This window comes from Trachurus japonicus, chromosome 20, assembly GCF_045865225.1.
Source record: "Trachurus japonicus isolate A0001 chromosome 20, Traja_1.0".
In the NCBI taxonomy this organism is placed as follows: domain Eukaryota; kingdom Metazoa; phylum Chordata; class Actinopteri; order Carangiformes; family Carangidae; genus Trachurus; species Trachurus japonicus.
Genome location: NC_140926.1, coordinates 27,365,161 through 27,385,036, shown reverse-complemented (window position 1 = coordinate 27,385,036; position 19,876 = coordinate 27,365,161). Strand labels below are relative to the sequence as shown.

General features: G+C 43.1%; 1 protein-coding gene across 4 annotated transcripts in view; it reads right to left on the bottom strand.

Moving 5' to 3' along the window:
* The window catches only part of ssr1 (signal sequence receptor, alpha), a 54,932-nt gene extending 46,709 nt beyond the window's left edge, over positions 1 to 8,223 (bottom strand). For all 4 annotated transcript variants that reach the window (XR_015034476.1, XM_085762727.1, XM_085762726.1 and 1 more), the window contains exons 1-2: positions 8,095 to 8,223; positions 6,649 to 6,782 (exon numbers count right to left, since the gene is read on the bottom strand). Coding sequence is in view for 3 of the 4 variants with exons in the window: in XM_085762727.1 (XP_085618853.1) it covers positions 6,649 to 6,782; positions 8,095 to 8,164 (204 nt within the window). In the remaining variant the exon portion in view is untranslated. The remainder of the gene's footprint in view (positions 1 to 6,648; positions 6,783 to 8,094) is intronic.
* Between the last annotated feature and the right edge of the window lie 11,653 nt (positions 8,224 to 19,876).

Sequence of the window (19,876 nt, the reverse complement as noted above, 5' to 3'; positions counted from 1 at the left end):
TTACATAAAATATGCACAGGGTATAAAGCGGGAGTAACGTACGTTAAACAGCGATGACGGCGACGTTGCTCTGTGTTCGGGTGAGGAGCGGTTAAGGACGGTGATACCAGCCTGTTACCGAGCAACTCAGAGACTCTGGGCATGGCCCCTGGATGCGAGCACCTAAAGAACTCTATAACACAGCGGCGGCTCTCTGCAGCCGTTGTTTGCTGTAGTAGTTCACCGCGACAGTGACACTTCACATATACAGCTAGATGCAGTGTGTACTAGGGGTGTGACTGTGTACACGTGTAAACGTTTACACGAAATGAAACTGTAAACGTGTAGTAAAAAATCCCTAAACGATACACGTTTAGGGATTTTTTTTTTTTTTTTTTTCATATTTTTAACTATGAAAAAAACTATGATTTAATGAAATGATGCTGTGAGCTTTTCCCTCCTTCAGACAGTGTGTGCGCGCGTTTTTTTCTTTCTATTTTTCTTGTCTTTTTCTTTCTTTCTTTTGCGAGCGAGTGTGATGGCGCCGCCAGCGAGCAAACCGTTGCGTAGCCCGGTGTGGCGATACTTTCAAAAGAATGAAAGAGGAGACAAAGTTGTATGCAGTATTTGTCAAACAGAGCTGACACATAACGGCAGTACCGGGTCGATGCTCAATCACATGCGACTAAAGCATAAAAAACAAATGCCGCAGGTAGGAGCAGGATCGACCGAGCCGTCACAATCCATGCTCTCTTTTGTCAGGAGGGTTGACAAAACCAGAGTTGCCAAGATAACGGACCTGATCGTCCGAATGGTTGCTCTCGACATGCAGCCGATATCCATCGTGGAAGATTCAGGGTTTAACGAGTTGCTAGCCTACCTGGAGCCCGGATTCAAGATGCCCAGTCGAAAGACGATTTCAAGCTGTGTCGGGAAGTTATACGAGGACTGTCGCGCCCACGTCAAGTTTGAGCTGCAGACCACCCAGTGCGTCGCCATTACAGCTGACTGCTGGACCTCTGTTAACACAATATCCTACTTGACTGTGACCTGCCATCTGATCGATGAGGATTGGAACTTCAGGTCAATTGTCCTTTCTACACGGAAGATGGAGGAGAGTCACACGGCTGATAACCTGGCCAAGGTGAATTTCCCACGGGGATTAAAAAGTTATTTATCGGTCTTCACTCATTCATTCATAATTTGTTTGTTCGTTTATTCATTCATTCCAGGAGCTCAACTCCGTTGTGGTGGACTGGCTGGTTGAGAGTGACCGGGTGACCGCTTGCGTTCACGATAATGCAGCGAATATGATCAAGGCCAATCGGGCATGTGTTTGGGAGTCAATCAGCTGTGCAGCGCATACCCTGCAGCTGGCCATAAATGACGGCTTTAAATGCATTCCATGCCTGGAGAGAATCATCGGAGCCTGCAGTAGGCTCGTCGCCCACTTCCATCACAGCGCCAAAGCGACACAAGCCCTTCACGTCAAACAAGAACAGATGGCCATCCCACATCACACACTGGTACAGTGTGTCAAGACCCGGTGGAATTCAATTTATCACATGTTTGCAAGGCTGCTCGAGCAAAGGTAAGCTTCATCCTACTCCTCCGGACAATGAATGGCTGCTTATGGCTTGTCTATATCTATTCGTTTTTTTTTATTGTTTTTGTCTTGAAATCATACATTAAAAAAACATTATACCGGTAGATATGTCTAGTTTTTTTTTTTGTAAGGCTCTATTGAATGCTGCTGCTCTCTGACTGGTCAGTCGCTGAACGTCGTCAAGTATAACGGACCGTTGCTAGGGACGCCGCTCTGATCAGCGGAGCACAGAAAAGAGAAACTATGCAGGATGTTTACCTTATGTTTCATTTTACCTTATTAAACAGCTTCTGAGTTTGGGCTAATTGTGATGTTAGATAAATGACTTGTAACATGTTATTACATAACCTGCATGATAAACCTGTAATCTCTTGTTTATGACATAGGCCTTACACAAATAAAGCTCCACACATTGTTACATAGCCTACGTGATAATCAATCGATCCCCTGAGAGGGGGTTATGAGTGTTGTGGACAAGCTACAGAACTGTGATGTAGCACCCTTTCTATCTGATGTTTTTAAGAATGTTGATTTTTTTTTTTTTTTATCGCTACGATTTAATGACTTTCATGACCTGACTAGTGAGTAGCTACCTAATTTAAACTGCCAGGCCTTACTGGAGTGGATATGCCAGACAGAATTTTGTTGTGTTTTGTTATGCAATCTAATCTAAAAAAAAAAATCAGTAGACCTAATTTGAATTTTTTTTTCATTCAAGGTGGGCGATAAACGCTGTGCTGTCAGACCGCTCCACCACCAAATTGGGGGATGCTCGCACCCTTGAGCTGAAAGACGAGTACTGGCGAATCATGGGGGAGATGGAGCCAGTCCTCGCATCCTTGGATATGGCCACTGTCATGATCAGCGGAGAGAAGGCTGTGTCACTCTCAGTGGTCTATCCCATGCTGTGCGGCCTGATGAACGACCACCTGAGGCCAGAGGAGGGTCAGAATGGCATTGTCACAACTTTCGCCAACACTGTACGGGAGTCGCTGGCCACAAGGTGATTTTGATATAGATTAGGGTTCGTAGTCGTACCGTCATGAAAACCTGGAAAAGTTATAGGTCCATAATTTTGTGAAGACAATTTTATTTTATTTTATGTTATATGTTATTTTTATTTAAAGAAGAACTTTATTTTTTAAGAATTTATTGCAATTAAAACATAACAAAGTGTATCAAAATGTGTCTGTGGTTTGAGGCACCAACTACAATGGTCTGACTGAAATTCGTTAATTTTTTGGTCTTGAAAATTAATTTAAAGGTTGAGAAGTCATTGAAAAGTTATGGAAAACCATTGCTAAAAAAAGTGTAGGCCTACTAAACTACGAACCCTATTTGTTATTTAAAATTTTTTTTAAATGTATTGTAAGTCCCAGCAATCATGATACATGCACATAAAACACCAGTTTCTTGCTTCACTCCCCGAAAAAGCGCCTTTACTTCTATCTTTGCTTAACATAGGTTTCTCCCGTGGGACCCTGCGACGGCAACCAGTCCCGCTATTGTGGCATCGGTCCTCGACCCCCGACACAAGAAGCTACGGTTTCTTTCCGACGATTTGAAGGCTGCATCCAAGGTCCATATGGAGGCTCTTTTTGAAGAGGAAAAGAGAAAGGGAGGAGAAGCAGCAGCAGGATCCAGTTTGACAGAAGAAGACGACGGACCTCAACCTCCAAAAAAACCCAGTGCCATGTCCTTCCTCTTGGGCAAAATCTACACGGAAGAAAGCAACAGCACTGAGTCAGAACTGGAGAGGTACCTTTACCTTCCGGCCATCAGCAACCTTGAAGCAGACCCCCTCGCCTGGTGGAAGACGCATGAAGGAGAATATCCAGTCCTTGCAAATATAGCAAGACGGTATCTCTCCATACCGGCAACATCTGTGCCTTCAGAGAGGGTCTTCTCGGCAGCAGGCCGACTTGTCACAAGGTTGCGGTCCAGGCTTTTACCTGAGAACGTCAACATGCTGGTGTTTCTCAACCAGAATCTTTCCAGGTTGACCAATTAGTTTAGTTTTGGGGTAAATGTCCTCCTGAGCCCTTTAAAGTTTCTCTCTCTCTCTCCACCTCCTCCACGTCTTCTCTCGTAGCTGTAGGCTTTTTTATTCTGTATGCCAGAATTCTGTTCTATTAATTTTTATTTATTTTATTTATTTTCTGAGCAGCACAGAAGCCTTTTTTATTCTGTATGCCAGAATTCTGTTCTATTATTTTTATTTCTTTTTTTCTGCGCAGCACAGAAGCCTTTTTTATTCTGTATGCCAGAATTCTGTTCTATTATTTTAATTTTTATTTCTTTTAGTTTTTTCTGAGCAGCACAGAAGCCTTTTTTATTCTGTATGCCAGAATTCTGTTCTATTATTTTAATTTTTATTTCTTTTAGTTTTTTCTGAGCAGCACAGAAGCCTTTTTTATTCTGTATGCCAGAATTCTGTTCTATTATTTTAATTTTTATTTCTTTTAGTTTTTTCTGAGCAGCACAGAAGCCTTTTTTATTCTGTATGCCAGAATTCTGTTCTATTATTTTAATTTTTATTTCTTTTAGTTTTTTCTGAGCAGCACAGAAGCCTTTTTTATTCTGTATGCCAGAATTCTGTTCTATTATTTTAATTTTAATTTCTTTTAGTTTTTTCTGAGCAGCACAGAAGCCTTTTTTATTCTGTATGCCAGAATTCTGTTCTATTATTTTTTTATTTGCTTTCTTTCTGAGCAGCACAGAAGAAAATAAATTGTGAAAATAAAATAGAAATGTGAAGGGGGGAGAAAAAGAAACTATAAAAACTAAATAAGACAGTTTTGTCATTGTTAAAAATGTGACACCATGGTTCGCCTAGACTTGATGTTCTGTTTAACCTGCTGTTCTGCACTTCATGGATTGGATTTTCTTATTTCCTCATTGGACTACCAGTTTGTATCACTAGTACAGTATGCTTACATGCACGTATGCAACTGGAGGATCTCGAGGGCTAAGTTGCCTCTATGTAACTCAGTTTTGTAAGTGAGTGCTCTCTCTCTCTCTCTGGCTGAGGTACGTTGTGTTTTAGAGTTTTTCAACCAGCCAGTCCACCACAACGGAGTTGAGCTCCTGGAATGAATGAATAAACGAACAAACAAATGATGAATGAATGAGTGAAGACTGAAAAATAACTTTTTAATCCCCGTGGGAAATTCACCTTGGCCAGGTTTTGTTAGTTATATTTTGCTGATGCACATTACATTACAGCACATTTGTGCCTATACATTACATTTAGGTGTTGTTACTGTGTTTGAGGATCTTTGTTTCGCCAGTTTGTTGGCACATGAATGAAATCAATAAAAGTCATTTAAGACAAGAATTTATTCATTCCAGTATTTATTCCGGACTGGGTCAATATAAAACGTGGTAAAACTAAACAGACCTGTTTGTCTGTTTTCCAACATAAAACATGAATAGACCTTCGTGTAAAGCCCTATTCGCACGGGATTAGTTTTACCTGGGGACCTCTGGTAATGTGTAATAATTGCGGAGGACGTCTGTGATCTTAATCCCGTGCGAATGCGCCATGTCAGTAAAAATTCCCCCGCAAATTACCTAGTTATATTTCACCAAAGACCGACGTCCCGTGGTAAAACTAGTCCCGTGCGAATCTGCATCTCAGTAGCCTAATTGAGGGGCATTTTTTGTTGTAGGTATCTGTGTTTTTAAGAGCCAAGTCACCACCACACACCTTCACTGCTGCCGATAAAATAAAAAACTGTCACTGAGTGAGTGCTGCATTTCGATTTGAATTCGTGAGTCTATCAAGTGCATTGTTTATCAATACGGCATGCGTCGTCTGAGTGTCTGAGGCGTATCACGGAGTGAGCTCAGCCTACGTTATAGAACATGGTAAGAGGGAAGTCAGTAACTTAGGGCGGGCTGGGTTGCGATTCAGCGGGGCTCGGGGCTCGAGCCGCGGCTGGGGGAGCACTCGCCCCATAGCCCTCCTCATCCGCGGCGCCTCCCGCATCGCCGGGCCGGGGGGGGGGGGGGGGGGGGGGGGGCCGGGACCGGGCTCCGGGCTCCGTCGGGGCTCGGCACGGTGGCGTGCAGTGGCAGTGCTTCCACCGGCTGCGAATATCAGACTAAACAAAAATAAGGCTATAGCGAAATCTAGCGGTCCTGAAGCGTGTACACGTGTACACGAAAACAATTGCACAGTGTACACGTGTACATATTTTAGTACACGTTCACACCCCTAGTGTGTACATTGCGGTCGTTGCGGTGGCTGAACGGCAGCGTTGCCGCCTCGTAAACGGGAGACTCGTGTTGTGTGGTCTTTTGACATCACCTTTCTGTCTCCCTTGCCCCTGACGCGCACTGCCGTTACCTAGCAACCCTGACCAGGCAGCAGCGGAGACCGGGCGCAAATCATGCATATTAATAGAAGATGAATTTTTCAATGAGGGAGAAATAATGGATGTGTTTTTAGTGTCTTGAAGAGTTATTTTAAACAACTTTGTGTGGGTAAGCAATTTTAATCAAAGAATAGTCATAGCAGAGCATTTTTACAAATTTTAAAATGCCTCTTTAGCGGGTCTTTAAAAAATAAAAAATCTGCAAATTTACTGGTCGCACATGCGCGAGTAGATGAAAAATTTACTCGCACTGTCTCAAATTTTAGTCTGGAGCACTGCCATACATTCATGGGCCGCCAGCCTGCCACGAATAAATTATTTCTGCCACAAAGAGATTTTTCTGCTTTTTGGCTGCGTTCACATGGAGTCTGGCAGACTGCAGACTGTAAATTCTTTCTCTTTCTCTGTTATTGTCTTTCACACACACGCAGAAAAATGCATAACGGCGCACCTGGACACATTACTAATTTCTAAAAGTATCAATACTACTCGACAGGCAGAGCAGAAGGGACGGACCATTTAGTTGCAGTCTGGAGCCCTGCCGAGGCCTCATGTCTTTTTGTTTGTTTTTTCACATGAGAAAGAAAGAGCAATACACACAATAATTTCACAATATGTTGAAATTAAATATTTACTCATTAAGTGGTTATATTTTAGCCAAGGTGTAATCTCTCAGTGACTCACAAGTTCTGCATTCTCATCATCTTCCACCTCTGCCTCATCGTCTTCATCCTCAGCTGTCACGTCATCCACAACATCTTCATCGACAGCCTCAGCCTCCTCATCTTCTGTCAGATCCTGGGCATTAACCCCTGTCCCTAGATCCAAGAACAACCAACCTCTGGTTATCAAAACAGCAGTTCTCTCCTTTACTCTCAAAACAAGAGCCACTGGGCAAGGAAGTTAACTTAAAGGTCACTTAACAGCAAGTCTGTAAATTTCTTCTGTGGTTAAATTTGTTTACACATGCTTCAGGTTCATAAGAGAATGAAAAGAACATCCGCCATCAAGGCCCTCACCTCATAATTTATCCCTTTCATAGTTTTATATATGGTCAAAAGTGCTGACTCAATCTTGTCCCAATTTGTTAACTAATTAACAGTTAATTAACACTTAATCCATGCTGTGCTCATTCTTAATGTATGGTTCATCAGTTAAATAAATGATCCAGTGCATCAATTTAATTACATTCTTGTTATTTAGATGTGATTTGGTGATAACTTTTCAGAAAGGTCGATTTGAAGAAAATATTTTAATGGATTTAATTCAAGGAAATTTAGAATTCAAATATGAGGACACATAAAAGTAACAATTGCTTCCTACTACAGCTCAATGTGATAACGTTAGATTTTAAAATTTAAAATTTTAGATTTTAAATCTACCAATCTTTGCCAGAAAAGATTGCTGAGGCACCTTAATATGATATGCATGACTTTGTAGAGTATATTTTTCAGTTATTTTTGTGGGATACAAAGTGCACATCACCTTCAGCCACATATCGCCACGTCCTTAACAAATAATTATGAAAAAAAAATCAGGTAGGAAGAAGTTATAATTTTCAATAAAGAAGTTTGGCTGTTTAAATAATACAGACTGCATATAGCCTAACCCAGTCAGTGGGACTTCTCTTGCAGTCATCTGAGAGTGAGACAACTTGATAAAATCAACTTTACTAAGCCTTATTGTCGATAAGCGACAAAGGAGTTAGCTCTACATTTACTATACATTTTAACTCGTTATATTATCCAAGAAACCTGCTGAGTAATAGAGACGTTAGCAACGCTAAGCTTCACGGCTATCAGCTAACAGGGAGACATTAAGGACACGTCAGTCTAAGCAGACAGAAAAACCGCTTACACGAAGCTAACATTAACTAACGTTACACTTGACATGAGCTATCCACACTGATTAAACGCTTCGAGGAGATACCTCAAAAAAAGGCACGAATGATCAAGAGGTGTCTCGTTTTTATATCCAGTTACTTCAACTGGCACATGTCTAAAACAGGAACGGCCTCTTCCCTCACAGCGGCTAGTTGCATGCTAACATTAGCACGTTAACGCCAACTAGCTAATTATAAACACTGTTCTTTTTCCTTCGTCACCACCAGTAGCCGTATCATAGTCTTACCTTTGATAAGAACAGTCGCCGGGAAGGCTAATAACGCTAGCAGCAACAGTTTCGGTAGAAATGTCATCATCTTGAAGTCGGAATTAGGGCGCTTTCATTCAGTGTCGATCAGACAGCAGGACGGTATGCACCTTCTTCTTCTTCTGTGTCATTTATGGCGGGTGGCACCAACGTTAAGGTGCATTACCGCCACCTACTGCGCTGGAGTGTGAGTCAGAGTCACCTGCGGTATTCCCATAATAACAATGATAATAATAGCCTAATTATATACATAATAATATACATAATTATATACAGCAATGGTCAGGCCGGGCAATTTTTTATAGACAAAAATAGGCCATTTTAAAGTGAAAGTTGCAAAACTCTAGCACATATGGTTGATCTATTATGAATTTATTTTCAAAGTTTTGAATGCTGTAACGCCACCATCAGGAAACTGTCTCATGTTACTAGTTGAGGACATCTGGCATTTTGATATGCCATCATCATCACTCTTTCGGGGGCTTGAACCCACCTCTTGACAAGAGGAAGAGAGAAAATCTGTTTGTGTAATCACTCATCTATCAGATGATGTAGCCCAGGGGTCGGCAACCTTTAGCATTAAAAGAGGGCCCTTTCCTATCAAAACCCACTCAGAGCCACAACCTTTTCTGTAGTTCATGGAGGAAAAAATAAATTATTTCAATGTCACATGAGCACCTTAATGTCCAAAGAAATGACTATTACAATGAACAAAAAAGTGAATGGCCATTATTTAGCCTATTCTTCTTCTTTTTTTTTTTCTTTCCAAAATGAGCTTGCCCTCTCTAAACCAGAGAGGTTGCCCACCTCTGATGTAGCCCAAACTTTGGAGAAAGGTCTAGCTGCAGCCGGGGCCAAGCCACAGGCACTCCAAACCATGCCTCCTCCAAAACACGCCCCCCTCCAAACCATGAAGTCAAAAACAACACAAGATCTCCCCCTATCTGGCCAACACCAGCACAGGATGTTGCAGGAGATCGGGGCAAGGCACGGGCCAACGCAAGTGAGTCCCAATGCCATCTCCCACACACTATCATGACCATATAAGATGTAAAAGGTAGAAGAAAAAGAGACAGCAGAGAGAGGGGGAGGGGGGAAGGGAAACAGTGTCCAGTCCAGCGTGTGCGCGCTACAGAAAGGACACAAGCGTGCACCAAATTTCACACACAATGTAAACAATGTGACTGTATCCACCACTTTATTTTCCCATGATCCATTGCGTCACACCACAACGGAAGTCGGTTTTCAACCCAGTGTTGCCAGATTGGGCGGGTTCCCGCCCAATTGGGCGTTTTTATAATCTATTGTGCAGGAAAAAATGGGTTTGGGCGGGTGGATAAAAATTGGGCTGGTTTCGGATCAGTTCGGCGGGTTTTTGTATCCGAAACGGGCACTTCAGATCGTTCTTCCTGTGATCCTCTGTTCAGCAGACAGCAGTCTCACTCACTCACGCACACACACACACACACACACACACACAGTACAGGCCGACGTGCTCAACTCACAGACACTCCCACTACTTTCAGCTCACGTCACGCACGCTGGCACCGTCCTTCCTCCAACACACTAGATCGCGGTGTTTTCAAACTTCTAGCTGAGGGTTTGGCAACTTTCCAAACCCTCCTGGCGTTTTTTTTTCTCACCGGCAAGTGCACAGCTGTTTTTTTTTTCTTCTTTTTTTTAAACAACTTTATTATTGCTTTACAAAATACACAAACAGTGCATAAAACCATATGATGAGCATCATATCAATAACAATTGGTCCGAGCCGTCTTCAACAAGTAGCGACCCCCCCCCCCCCCGGAGCGCACTTCCCCCCCACCCCCCCACCCCCCCGACGGCGGGCTTGGGCGGGTTTTTGTGCAACACTGTTTCAACCCCGTAGTAGCATTCTAGCGAGCGGCTAACTGGTAGCGTTAGCCACCGGTGTAGGCACCAAATGTGGGGGCTCCGGGCTGCCAAAACCGCCCTGACTAATCTGATGTTTGTCAAGTCTACAAAACAAATTACCGAACAAACACCACCACTTCTGTGTGCACGCCTCTGCAACTAGTCATGCAGGGCTCTCAAGTTTTGAAGTGAGTTCAGAGTGAGATTTTACCAGCGGCAGCGGGGATTTGGTTGAAGTGGGGATGGATGTCTGACAAATGACGCATAAATTCATTCAAACAAAAATATTTATGATTTATGACTGGAATAAGTTAACCACGGGCATCATGCAACCCAAAAATTGGAGGGGGCACAGTGAATGCGAATGTGCTATTGCGTGCACAAAATTTTGGGGAGGATGCCCTCAAATCACTTATTTTGGGCACTTATACAGGACTCTACACTAGCATTTGTTAGTTTATTTTTAGAGCACAGCACAATGAAAAATGTTTAAGTAACACATTATTTAACCTTTAAATAATGTTGAGGGTCCAATGTGATCCATTTTTACATTTAGGAACAGTGAAAACACCCTAAACATTTTTCCTCAAGTTGAACTTATTCAACACAATATTTGATACAGATGCAATGGTCTTTCCTGCCACTACACTATGATTACTGTATAAATCACAGTAGCATTGACTGGTTAGTTGAACGCAGCCTGATGTAAACATTAAAACTCAGTAACCAATCACACAGGCAGCTCCATGTTGTCCCTGTGTGATGTTCAGGGACAGGTCAGGACAGTCTGAGGACAGACAGCTCTGAGGGTGAAGTCTATAATAATGAGATGAGATGAGAGACACCTGACTGTGACAGCTTCGTCTTGACCACATGTCAGCTGATCAGCTGCAGCAGAGGAAACTCCGCTGCTCTCAGCTGCACCGCGATGAGCGCTTTTTTTTTTTTTTTTTTAAATTAAAAATGTGTGTGTGTTTATCAAAGCTTGGTCGCCGTGCTCAGGCACCAGCTCGGTTTGAGCTGCGTTCATGAAGTTAAGAGGCTGCTTTCAAACTCCTCAGGCAGTGATCAGTGTCGGCGGCTTTTTGACTTGTTACTCACTGGTCGTCGGTGTTTTAGTGATGGTACAGGCTGAGGCCAGTAGGCTACAACAGGTAACAGTGTTGTTGTCTCTTCACCTCTCTCGTGTGATCAGTGCGTCCTCAAATCTGTTCCACTGTTAAAGCCACTGATGGACGTCACCGTGGTAATTTAAATGCGTGAGAAATACAATGTGTGGCGTGTGAGCGTGTGAACGGGTGGGAATGCGTGTGTCACACGCCAAATGCGTGAGACTTGAGAGCCCTGAGTCATGGCTATCGTAGCCGTTAGCTTCGTTGCTGCTAACAGCTAACAGCAGCAGCAAACCAACATCAGGACGTCAGCTGTTAAAACCCTCCCGTTGTCGGACCAGTGTCGGACACGACATGAAACTACTCCAGTTAGTTAGCTCAGTCATGTTGTAACTAGGATATCTGCTGGAAAAAATACTTTTTTCATGGGCTGTTTATTGAGTTATTTAAAGGTGTACAGAAATGGCCGTTTGTCCTGTTTGTCGCGCCGAGTTGTCACGAGCTGCAACACGAGTTTACCCGAGTAAGGAAAACGAATTTGATTGGTCGCTATCGAGCAGGCGGGACATTCAAAGCTTGGGGCAAGACCGAGCTCGGTGTGTGTGTGTGTGTCTCAGACGTTTGAATGACGGATTACGGATCCAATATCAGTGGCTGGTGAATCGTGTACAGGCTGACGTATAATCCGTGCGCCTGCATTATCCAATGCGAAAAAAAAAATACACACTTTCATCCCGGATTTACTCAAAAATAGAATTTTGCACAAAGTTTGGCCTACATCGTCTGAAAGATGAGTAACGATGGTGACGCTGCGTAATGGTTTGAGGCCAATCGGCCGTAATGAGGTCGGTATTTAACTGCTAAACTATTCAACTATTCTAAAGGGGCGTTCACACCAGACCTTTTATTTTTGTCGCTGTCGCTCGTATTGCTCAAAAAAAAAAAAAAACGCTCCGTCGCTCAGCTGCATTCCCTCGTCAATTTGGCACAGACTCGCATTTTCGCTTTGATGACGTCATGCCCATCATGCCCAGTGGTGCCGGTGTAAACATTCCCGGCATGTTTACACCGGCACCACTGGGATTACGGCAGCCAATCAGCGCTGAGCGACTGACGGCCAGAGAGTTGGGATTTCTCATCTTGAGCTCGGTTGCTGTCGCTCGGAGCCCTAGCGATTTTTCGCCTGAACAATTAAACGCTCAATCGCTCGTTTGCATTGACTTAACATGTAAACTCGTCGCCAGCGAGAAAAACAAAAGGTCCGGTGTGAACGCAGCTTAAGCAATGTAAACTGTAATGTGACCTCAATTTAACTGACAATAAGTCACGAACATTACGAGAATTTACAGCCCTGACAGATTTGACCAATGTACAGCTTCCGCTGATGGAAACCAAAACAAAAGTCGTTAATTTCAGCCAGGCATCTTTATCTGACATGGTTCACTGATGCTTGTTCAAAGAAAACATAGTCACACTTGTAGACTTCTGTATTTTAAATTATAATCATTCATTCACTAATCATACGATAGGAATTATGACGGTGCCATAGACGGTCAGCGCTCGACACAACAGTGCCACCGCGAGTGCCGGCAACGCAACGACAACACTTGGAAGAACATAAAAAGGAGATGTAAACAGGATGTTAAAGTGTGTATTGTCTGTCTATTCAAGACTGTGCAGACTGTGATCATGGTAAGATGTATACTGAGGAATGGGGAGCCATGTTGATTTCATTTGACAAAATGTGGTTATCGACAAGTGTTAAGCAATGTAAAAGAAAGCGCCTTTACTCATTGTGTTATGCTTTATGTGTGTTTTCATTACATTGTCCGTTGATTCAGCTGTTTTCATCTTTTCATGGAACATAAAGCAATGGTGGAATGGAACATAAAGCAATGGTGGAAGCTGTACTGAAGTGGAGTTTGAATGAAAATCCTTAACAGGTTATGGGCCCAGACAGCTTCGGACACCGCTAGCGGCTAATGACGGACAGAAGTGGCAGAGAATGAGAGCCAACTTGAAGATAAGTACCGGGCAAAGTTATGAGGAGCGTTGCGACGCATTACGCGAACGCCAGAGCTAAGGGCTAACAAGACTGCCGCAAAACACGTGCAGAGATGACGAACAAAGGAGCGGCAGGGATGCTATCGCCGCAACTCTTTTTTGACGGAACAGAAGATAAGTATGACCTTTGGGAAACGAGATTTCTTGGTCACCTGCACAGCTTAAACCTGAAAGAGACTATTTTGCATGAGCCCACGGATGCTAGTGAAGAGCAGTTAGCTCTGGACAGACGGAAGAATGCTGACTGCTATGCTGAACTGATAAGACTAATAGATGATAAAAGCCTGTCGCTAATCAGACATGACGCTGCCGATAAAGGCAGGGAGGCACTGAAGATATTGAAAGAACATTATTCGGGAAAAAGCAAGCCAAGAATAATAAGTTTATACACATCGTTGACCAAGCTACGGATGGCAGACAACGAAAGTGTCACAGACTATATTATAAGAGCGGAAAATATTATCACTGCTTTGAGAAATGCAGGTGAAACTATGAGTGATGGACTAATCATAGCCATGATACTTGGCGGGCTACCGGACATGTTCAAGCCCCTAGCTGTCCATGTAACACAAAATGAAGACCAAGTTACATTCACAGACTTTAAGAGGAGGCTGAGAATCTATGAAGAAGCTGAAAAGATGAAAACAGCTGAATCAACGGACAATGTAATGAAAACACACATAAAGCATAACAAGCAAAATATGAATACACACTTTAATAACAAAAGACATGAAGATGTAAGTGTGACATGCTACAGGTGTGGAATAAAAGGACACATAGCAAGACAATGTACTCGAAAAGTGTGGTGCAGTTACTGTAGAAGCAGCACACATAAAGAATCCCTGTGCGAGAAAAAGGGAGAACAAGATGGTGCCAGAAAAGTTGCAGAGAAAGAGCAAGAAGGTGATGACGACCATCTCTTCATGGCGAGACATACAAAGACTGAGAGACCAGCAGACAACATAAAGATGAAAGGCATCATGGTGGATGGAGGAGCAACCTCTCACATCGTGAACGACATGAGCAAGTTTGTGAGCTTCGACGACACATTTCAGCCAGAGACCCACGCAGTCGAGCTGGCAGATGGGACCAAGTGCAACGGAATCGCCCAACACAGAGGGACAGCTGTGATTCATCTCCTGGACAGCACCGGACGACAACACAGAGCACAGCTTCGACGAGCACTCTACATGCCATCGTACCCCCAAGACATCTTCTCAGTGGCGAGAGCAGCAAATGGAGGAGCAACAGTCACCTTCAAGAAAGAGAACAGTCACATGATCACAAAAGATGGCAGCAGGTTTGACATTCATGAGAGTGGCAAATTTGTATTATTTATCAACTGTTGAACAGAGTGTTGATAAATGTAAAGTGTCCCACGACATACAAACCTGGCATGAGATTATGGGCCATTGCAATTATGAAGATGTACAAAAATTACAAGGTGTTGTAAAAGGCATGGTGATAAATGGGAGTGTGGTCAGGCCAACTCAGATATGTGAAGTGTGTACAAAAGGAAAATTCACACAGAGTAGAAATAGAGAGCCAGACAGAAAAGCTACAAAACCATTACAGCTAGTCCACACTGATCTAGCAGGTCCAATGCGAACCCCGAGCATAGAGGGACACAGCTCAATGCTCAATCTTTTACAGATGACTACTCGGGTACCATGTTTGTGTACTTCCTTAAAGCCAAAAGTGATGCAGTTCATGCCACAGAACGATTCTTGGCAGACATAGCACCTTATGGTGAAGTCAAGTGCGTCCGTTCAGACAACGGCACTGAGTTTACAACTAAAGATTTCCAAGAACTGTTGACCAAGAATAGGATAAGGCATGAAAAGTCAGCACCCTATTCGCCACACCAAAATGGCACAGCAGAGAGAGGTTGGCGAACTCTCTATGACATGGGCAGGTGTTTACTGCTAAAGAGTAACTTACCACATAAACTATGGAACTGTGCTGTACATACAGCTGCTTACGTGAGAAACAGGTGCTACAGCAGACGTACAAGCAAAACTCCATATGAGATGTTTACAGGTGTGAAACCGGATGTTTCCAAACTGCAGAAGTTCGGGTCCATCTGTTTTGCCTACAAACAAGAGAAAGGGAAGTTAGATTCCAGGTGCCAGCAAGGTGTTTTTATAGGATATGATAAAAACAGCCCAGCTTATCTGGTGTACTATCCAGACACAGAAAAAGTCCAAAAGCACAGGTTAGTGAAATTCACAACCAAAACAGCAAATGAAAAAGGGACACAAACATCTGAAGCACACATTGAGTATTGTGATAGAGATGTACAGACAAAAAGTCATGACGATGGAGAAATGGTTGACGAAAACAAAGAAAATGCATCAAGTCATGATAATGAAAGTGATGTTTCTGAGACTGCTCCAAAACAGACTGAAGGTGCCTCAGCAAGAAGACGATGCTGAGAGAACAAGGCGGAACCCAAAGAGGGAAAGAAAGAAACCAACTTACCTACAGGACTTTGAAACGGAAGAAAAGGTAGACAAATTACAAATGTTATGATGTTGGACTCCTTACTCAAACTTCCCTGAGATGGCGCTACTAACAAGCTCAACATCAACTTGTGTCATAACACATGCTAAATCTATCTTCGCCAGGCATGGCATCCCACACACCGTGGTGAGCGACAATGGCCCCTGCTTCAGCAGCAAAGAATGGCAGAAGTTTGCAGTGCAATATGATTTCAAGCATGTGACGTCAAGCCCACACTATGCACAATCAAACGGGCAAGCTGAAAAAGGAGTCCACATTCTCAAGCAACTCCTAAAGAAAGCAGCTGATAGTGACTCGGATCCCTATCTGGCTTTATTGAGCTACAGAGCATCACCTCTTCAGTGCGGCCTATCACCAGCTGAACTGCTGATGAAGAGGAAGCTCCGAACAACATTGCCGAGTCATCAAAATGACAAATTACAGCAAAAGAATCACTCAAAGATTGAACATAAGCTACGACAACAGAAAATGATGCAAAAGTCATTCTATGACAGAACAACCAAGCATCTCCCTCCACTGACTACCAACACAGTCAGGATTGAGGATGCTGATGGATGGAGTACAAAAGCAACGGTCCTGCAAGAAGTTGCTCCACGATCGTACACGGTGAAAACTGATGATGGACAAATCCTCAGACGCAATCGTCGCAGTCTGTTAAAGACTCCTCAAGGGACTGTTGGTGAGCTCAGTGTAACCTGTGGTGAATCTCAGGTAATTCCCACACCTGCTATGGACTGTAACACTAACTCTCACACACCTACTCCAAGTGAACCTGAGTTAAGAAGGTCCACAAGAGAAATCAGAAAGCCTGATAGACTGAACTTATAAACAAAGAAAATTCAATATGCATGTTAAAGATGTTGAACAAAATGTATTTTGATTGATGTTGTGAATGTGTTCTAAATGGTCTAGTGTTGGCTTAGATATGAGTTATGCAATCTGATATAAACTGTTTATACTGCTTATGTGTTGCAGAGTTATGCTGAATGTGAAATGATTGAAATAACTGACACAGCTAATGTGATAATTCATGTTAATGCATTTTACCTTAGAAAAAGGGGGATGTTATGATTGGATGTTATTACATGTTTGACCGCTAGGCGGCAGTACTGGTTAGTAGTACCGTACCATATAACAGAGTAGAGCAAGACTGCATGGAGCCACATGTATGTTGTTGAGAACGTGAGACATTAAAGTAAGTTACTTGCTATCAACACGGCCTCATCCTTGGAACACGAACATGACAACAAACATGTATTGACTTCTGTTACAGAGCAGTGTGTGACATCCCTCAGACTTACCAGGATGCCATTGCTTCAACCAACTCAAGGCAGTGGATCAATGCTATGAATGAGGAGATGCAGTCACTGGAGGAAAATGAAACATTCAGCCTCACCCATCTTCCACCAGGCAAACGAGCAGTGGGGGGCAGATGGGTGTACGCACTCAAGAGTGACACTGATGGATCAAAGCAAGATACGTAGCAAAAGGCTACAGTCAAAAACAAGGAACTGATTACGAAGAGACATTCTCACCTACTGCTGATATGACCAGTGTGAGGGTGATCAAGCAGAAGGCAGCGCAGGAGAATCTGGTGCTGCATCAGATGGACGTTAAGACAGTATATTTACATGCACCTATTGACTTTGAACTTTACATTGAGCAACCAGAGGGTTACGAGACATGGTCAGACACAGGTGAAAAACTGGTGTGTAAACTGCATAAGTCTATGGTCTCAAGCAGTCCGGAAGAAACTGGAATGCTATGTTACATGCATGTTTGATCAGAAATTATTTCACACAGAACCCTGCTGATCATTGTGTGTATACAAAAGAAAAACATGATGAAAAGGTAATCCTCATTATATGGGTTGATGATCTGATAATAGCAGCTAGCAATGAAAGTGTATTAACAAATGTGAAAACAATGCTAACTGAAAAGTTCAAAATGAAAGATCTGGGAAGACTCAGACATTTTCTGGGAATAGACTTTGAACAAACAGAAGGCCAAGTTGTTATGTCACAGAAAAGATATGTGAACAAAATACTGAAAAGATTTGAAATGGAAGACTGTAGGGCAAGAGAGACCCCATGTGAACCAAAACTTGACTATTCAGAAAATGCTGAAAAAATGACAAATTCAAGAAAGTACAGAGAGGCAGTGGGAAGTTTAATATATTTGTCCACATGCACTAGACCAGACATAAGTTTTGTGGTCAGTAAACTCTCACAGCATTTTGATGATCCAACTGAAGAACACTGGAGCACTGTAAAACATGTGTTCAGGTATCTTAAAGGTACAGCAGAACAAAGTTTATGCTTCAAAAGAAATGACACAAGTAAACTAGGTTTGAAAGTGTCAAAAGTCAAGTCAAAATCATTTATTAGTCTCCCGTAGGAGAAATTTCTCTCGGACAGAGAGCAGTGCTGCTTCACAACAAAGACAAAGACAGTACAAGAGAAAAGCAGCAGGGAAGTACATCCCTGTACAGTGATGCAGACTGGGCATCAGAGAGAGCAGACAGGCGCAGTATCTCAGGTTATTGTGTTAGTCTAAATGAAGGAAGCGCTCTCATTTCATGGAAATCAAGAAAACAACCAACGGCTGCACTTTCTACGTGTGAAGCAGAATACATTGCCTTAGCATCAGCTATACAGGAATGTATATATTTGAAACAGCTACTTAAAGGAATGGACAAGTACCAGTATGCACAAACAAAAGTGTACGAAGACAACCAAGGTACTATTGCACTTGCTCCTTTATGACAGGGCTTTTAGCTAGGAGTGGTTCAGGTAGCTCTGAACCATTTTATAGATACGCTGCTATAGGCTTAGACTGCTGGGGACACATCTGGTTACACAGAGCCCTCTCCTTTCCCCTCCTCTCCTCTCCTCTCCTCTCCACTCCTCTCCTCTCCTCCCCTCTCCTCCCCTCTCCACTCCTCTCCCCTCCTCTCCTCTCCTCTCCTCAGTATATTTTTGAACTGTCATTATACTTTGTAGTTTGGCCTTGGTGTCTCGCACTCTCTCTGTGTTTCCGCAGATCCACCGGAGCTCCATCTCTCTGCACCAGCCGCCGCCTGCATCGCACCCCTCCCACCCCTTCCCCTGCTGCTAGACCGGCCTCCCCTCCCTTCCCATGGACCAGTCTACCACCCAGTCCTCCCATCGAGCTGGCCAGCTCTCCCTGCCCCCATCAATTCCTGCTAACATTTCCATATTTCGCACATTTTGTGACATACTGTAAACTGTAAACTGTTTTCTTGTCTTCTATTGCACGTCTGTCCGTCCTGGGTGAGGGATCCCTCCTCTGTTGCTCACCCTGAGATTTCTCCGATTTTTCCCTGTTAAAAGGGTTTTCCATGGAGTTTTTCCTCAGTCGATGTGAGGGTCTAAGGACAGAGGATGTTGCTACGATGCCATGTAAAGCCCTTTGAGACAAACTGTTTGTAAAAACGGGCTATACAAATAAAATTGCCTTGCCTTGCCTGTAAACGGGCAAAGATGTAAGCACATAGACATCAAGTATCACTTCATCAGGGAGATTGTAAACAGTGGCAAGATACATCTGGAGTATTGTCCTACTGAGAAAATGCTTGCTGATGTAATGACTAAACCAGCAACTAAACTGAAACTGAAAAGGTTTGTCAAAGATATGTTTGGTACATAAAAGTGTATATAAAATGTTGTGTTCTCAGGAAACCCATTAAGTTAAAGACGAGTGGGGGTGTTAAGCAATGTAAAAGAAAGCGCCTTTACTCATTGTGTTATGCACAGTACTTTTATTTTGAAGGACGTTTGTTGTCCGATCCCGGATGTGACGTGTGTAGCTTACCCCGGGAAAGGTTGTTGACGCTTGTGTGTTCCAGCGGACGGTCATGGAAAATAAAGCAATGGTGGAAGCTGTACTGAAGTGGAGTTTGAATGAAAATCCTTAACAACAAGAATAAGAAGTGAGAAATCAGAACAGTTTTTGAACAAAATACAAGTCAATTCAAGTCAAATATTCTTTTTATTTTGGAAACAACTCCCATCCACTCCCTCCCTCCCATCCACACACACACACAGTCATTCCCTCATTCTCACAAAGCCCAACAGTCAAATACACACACACGCACACACTGCTTTGTGTTTGGCAAAGAGCGTGGAGGAACTAAACGGTGCCGGTGAAAC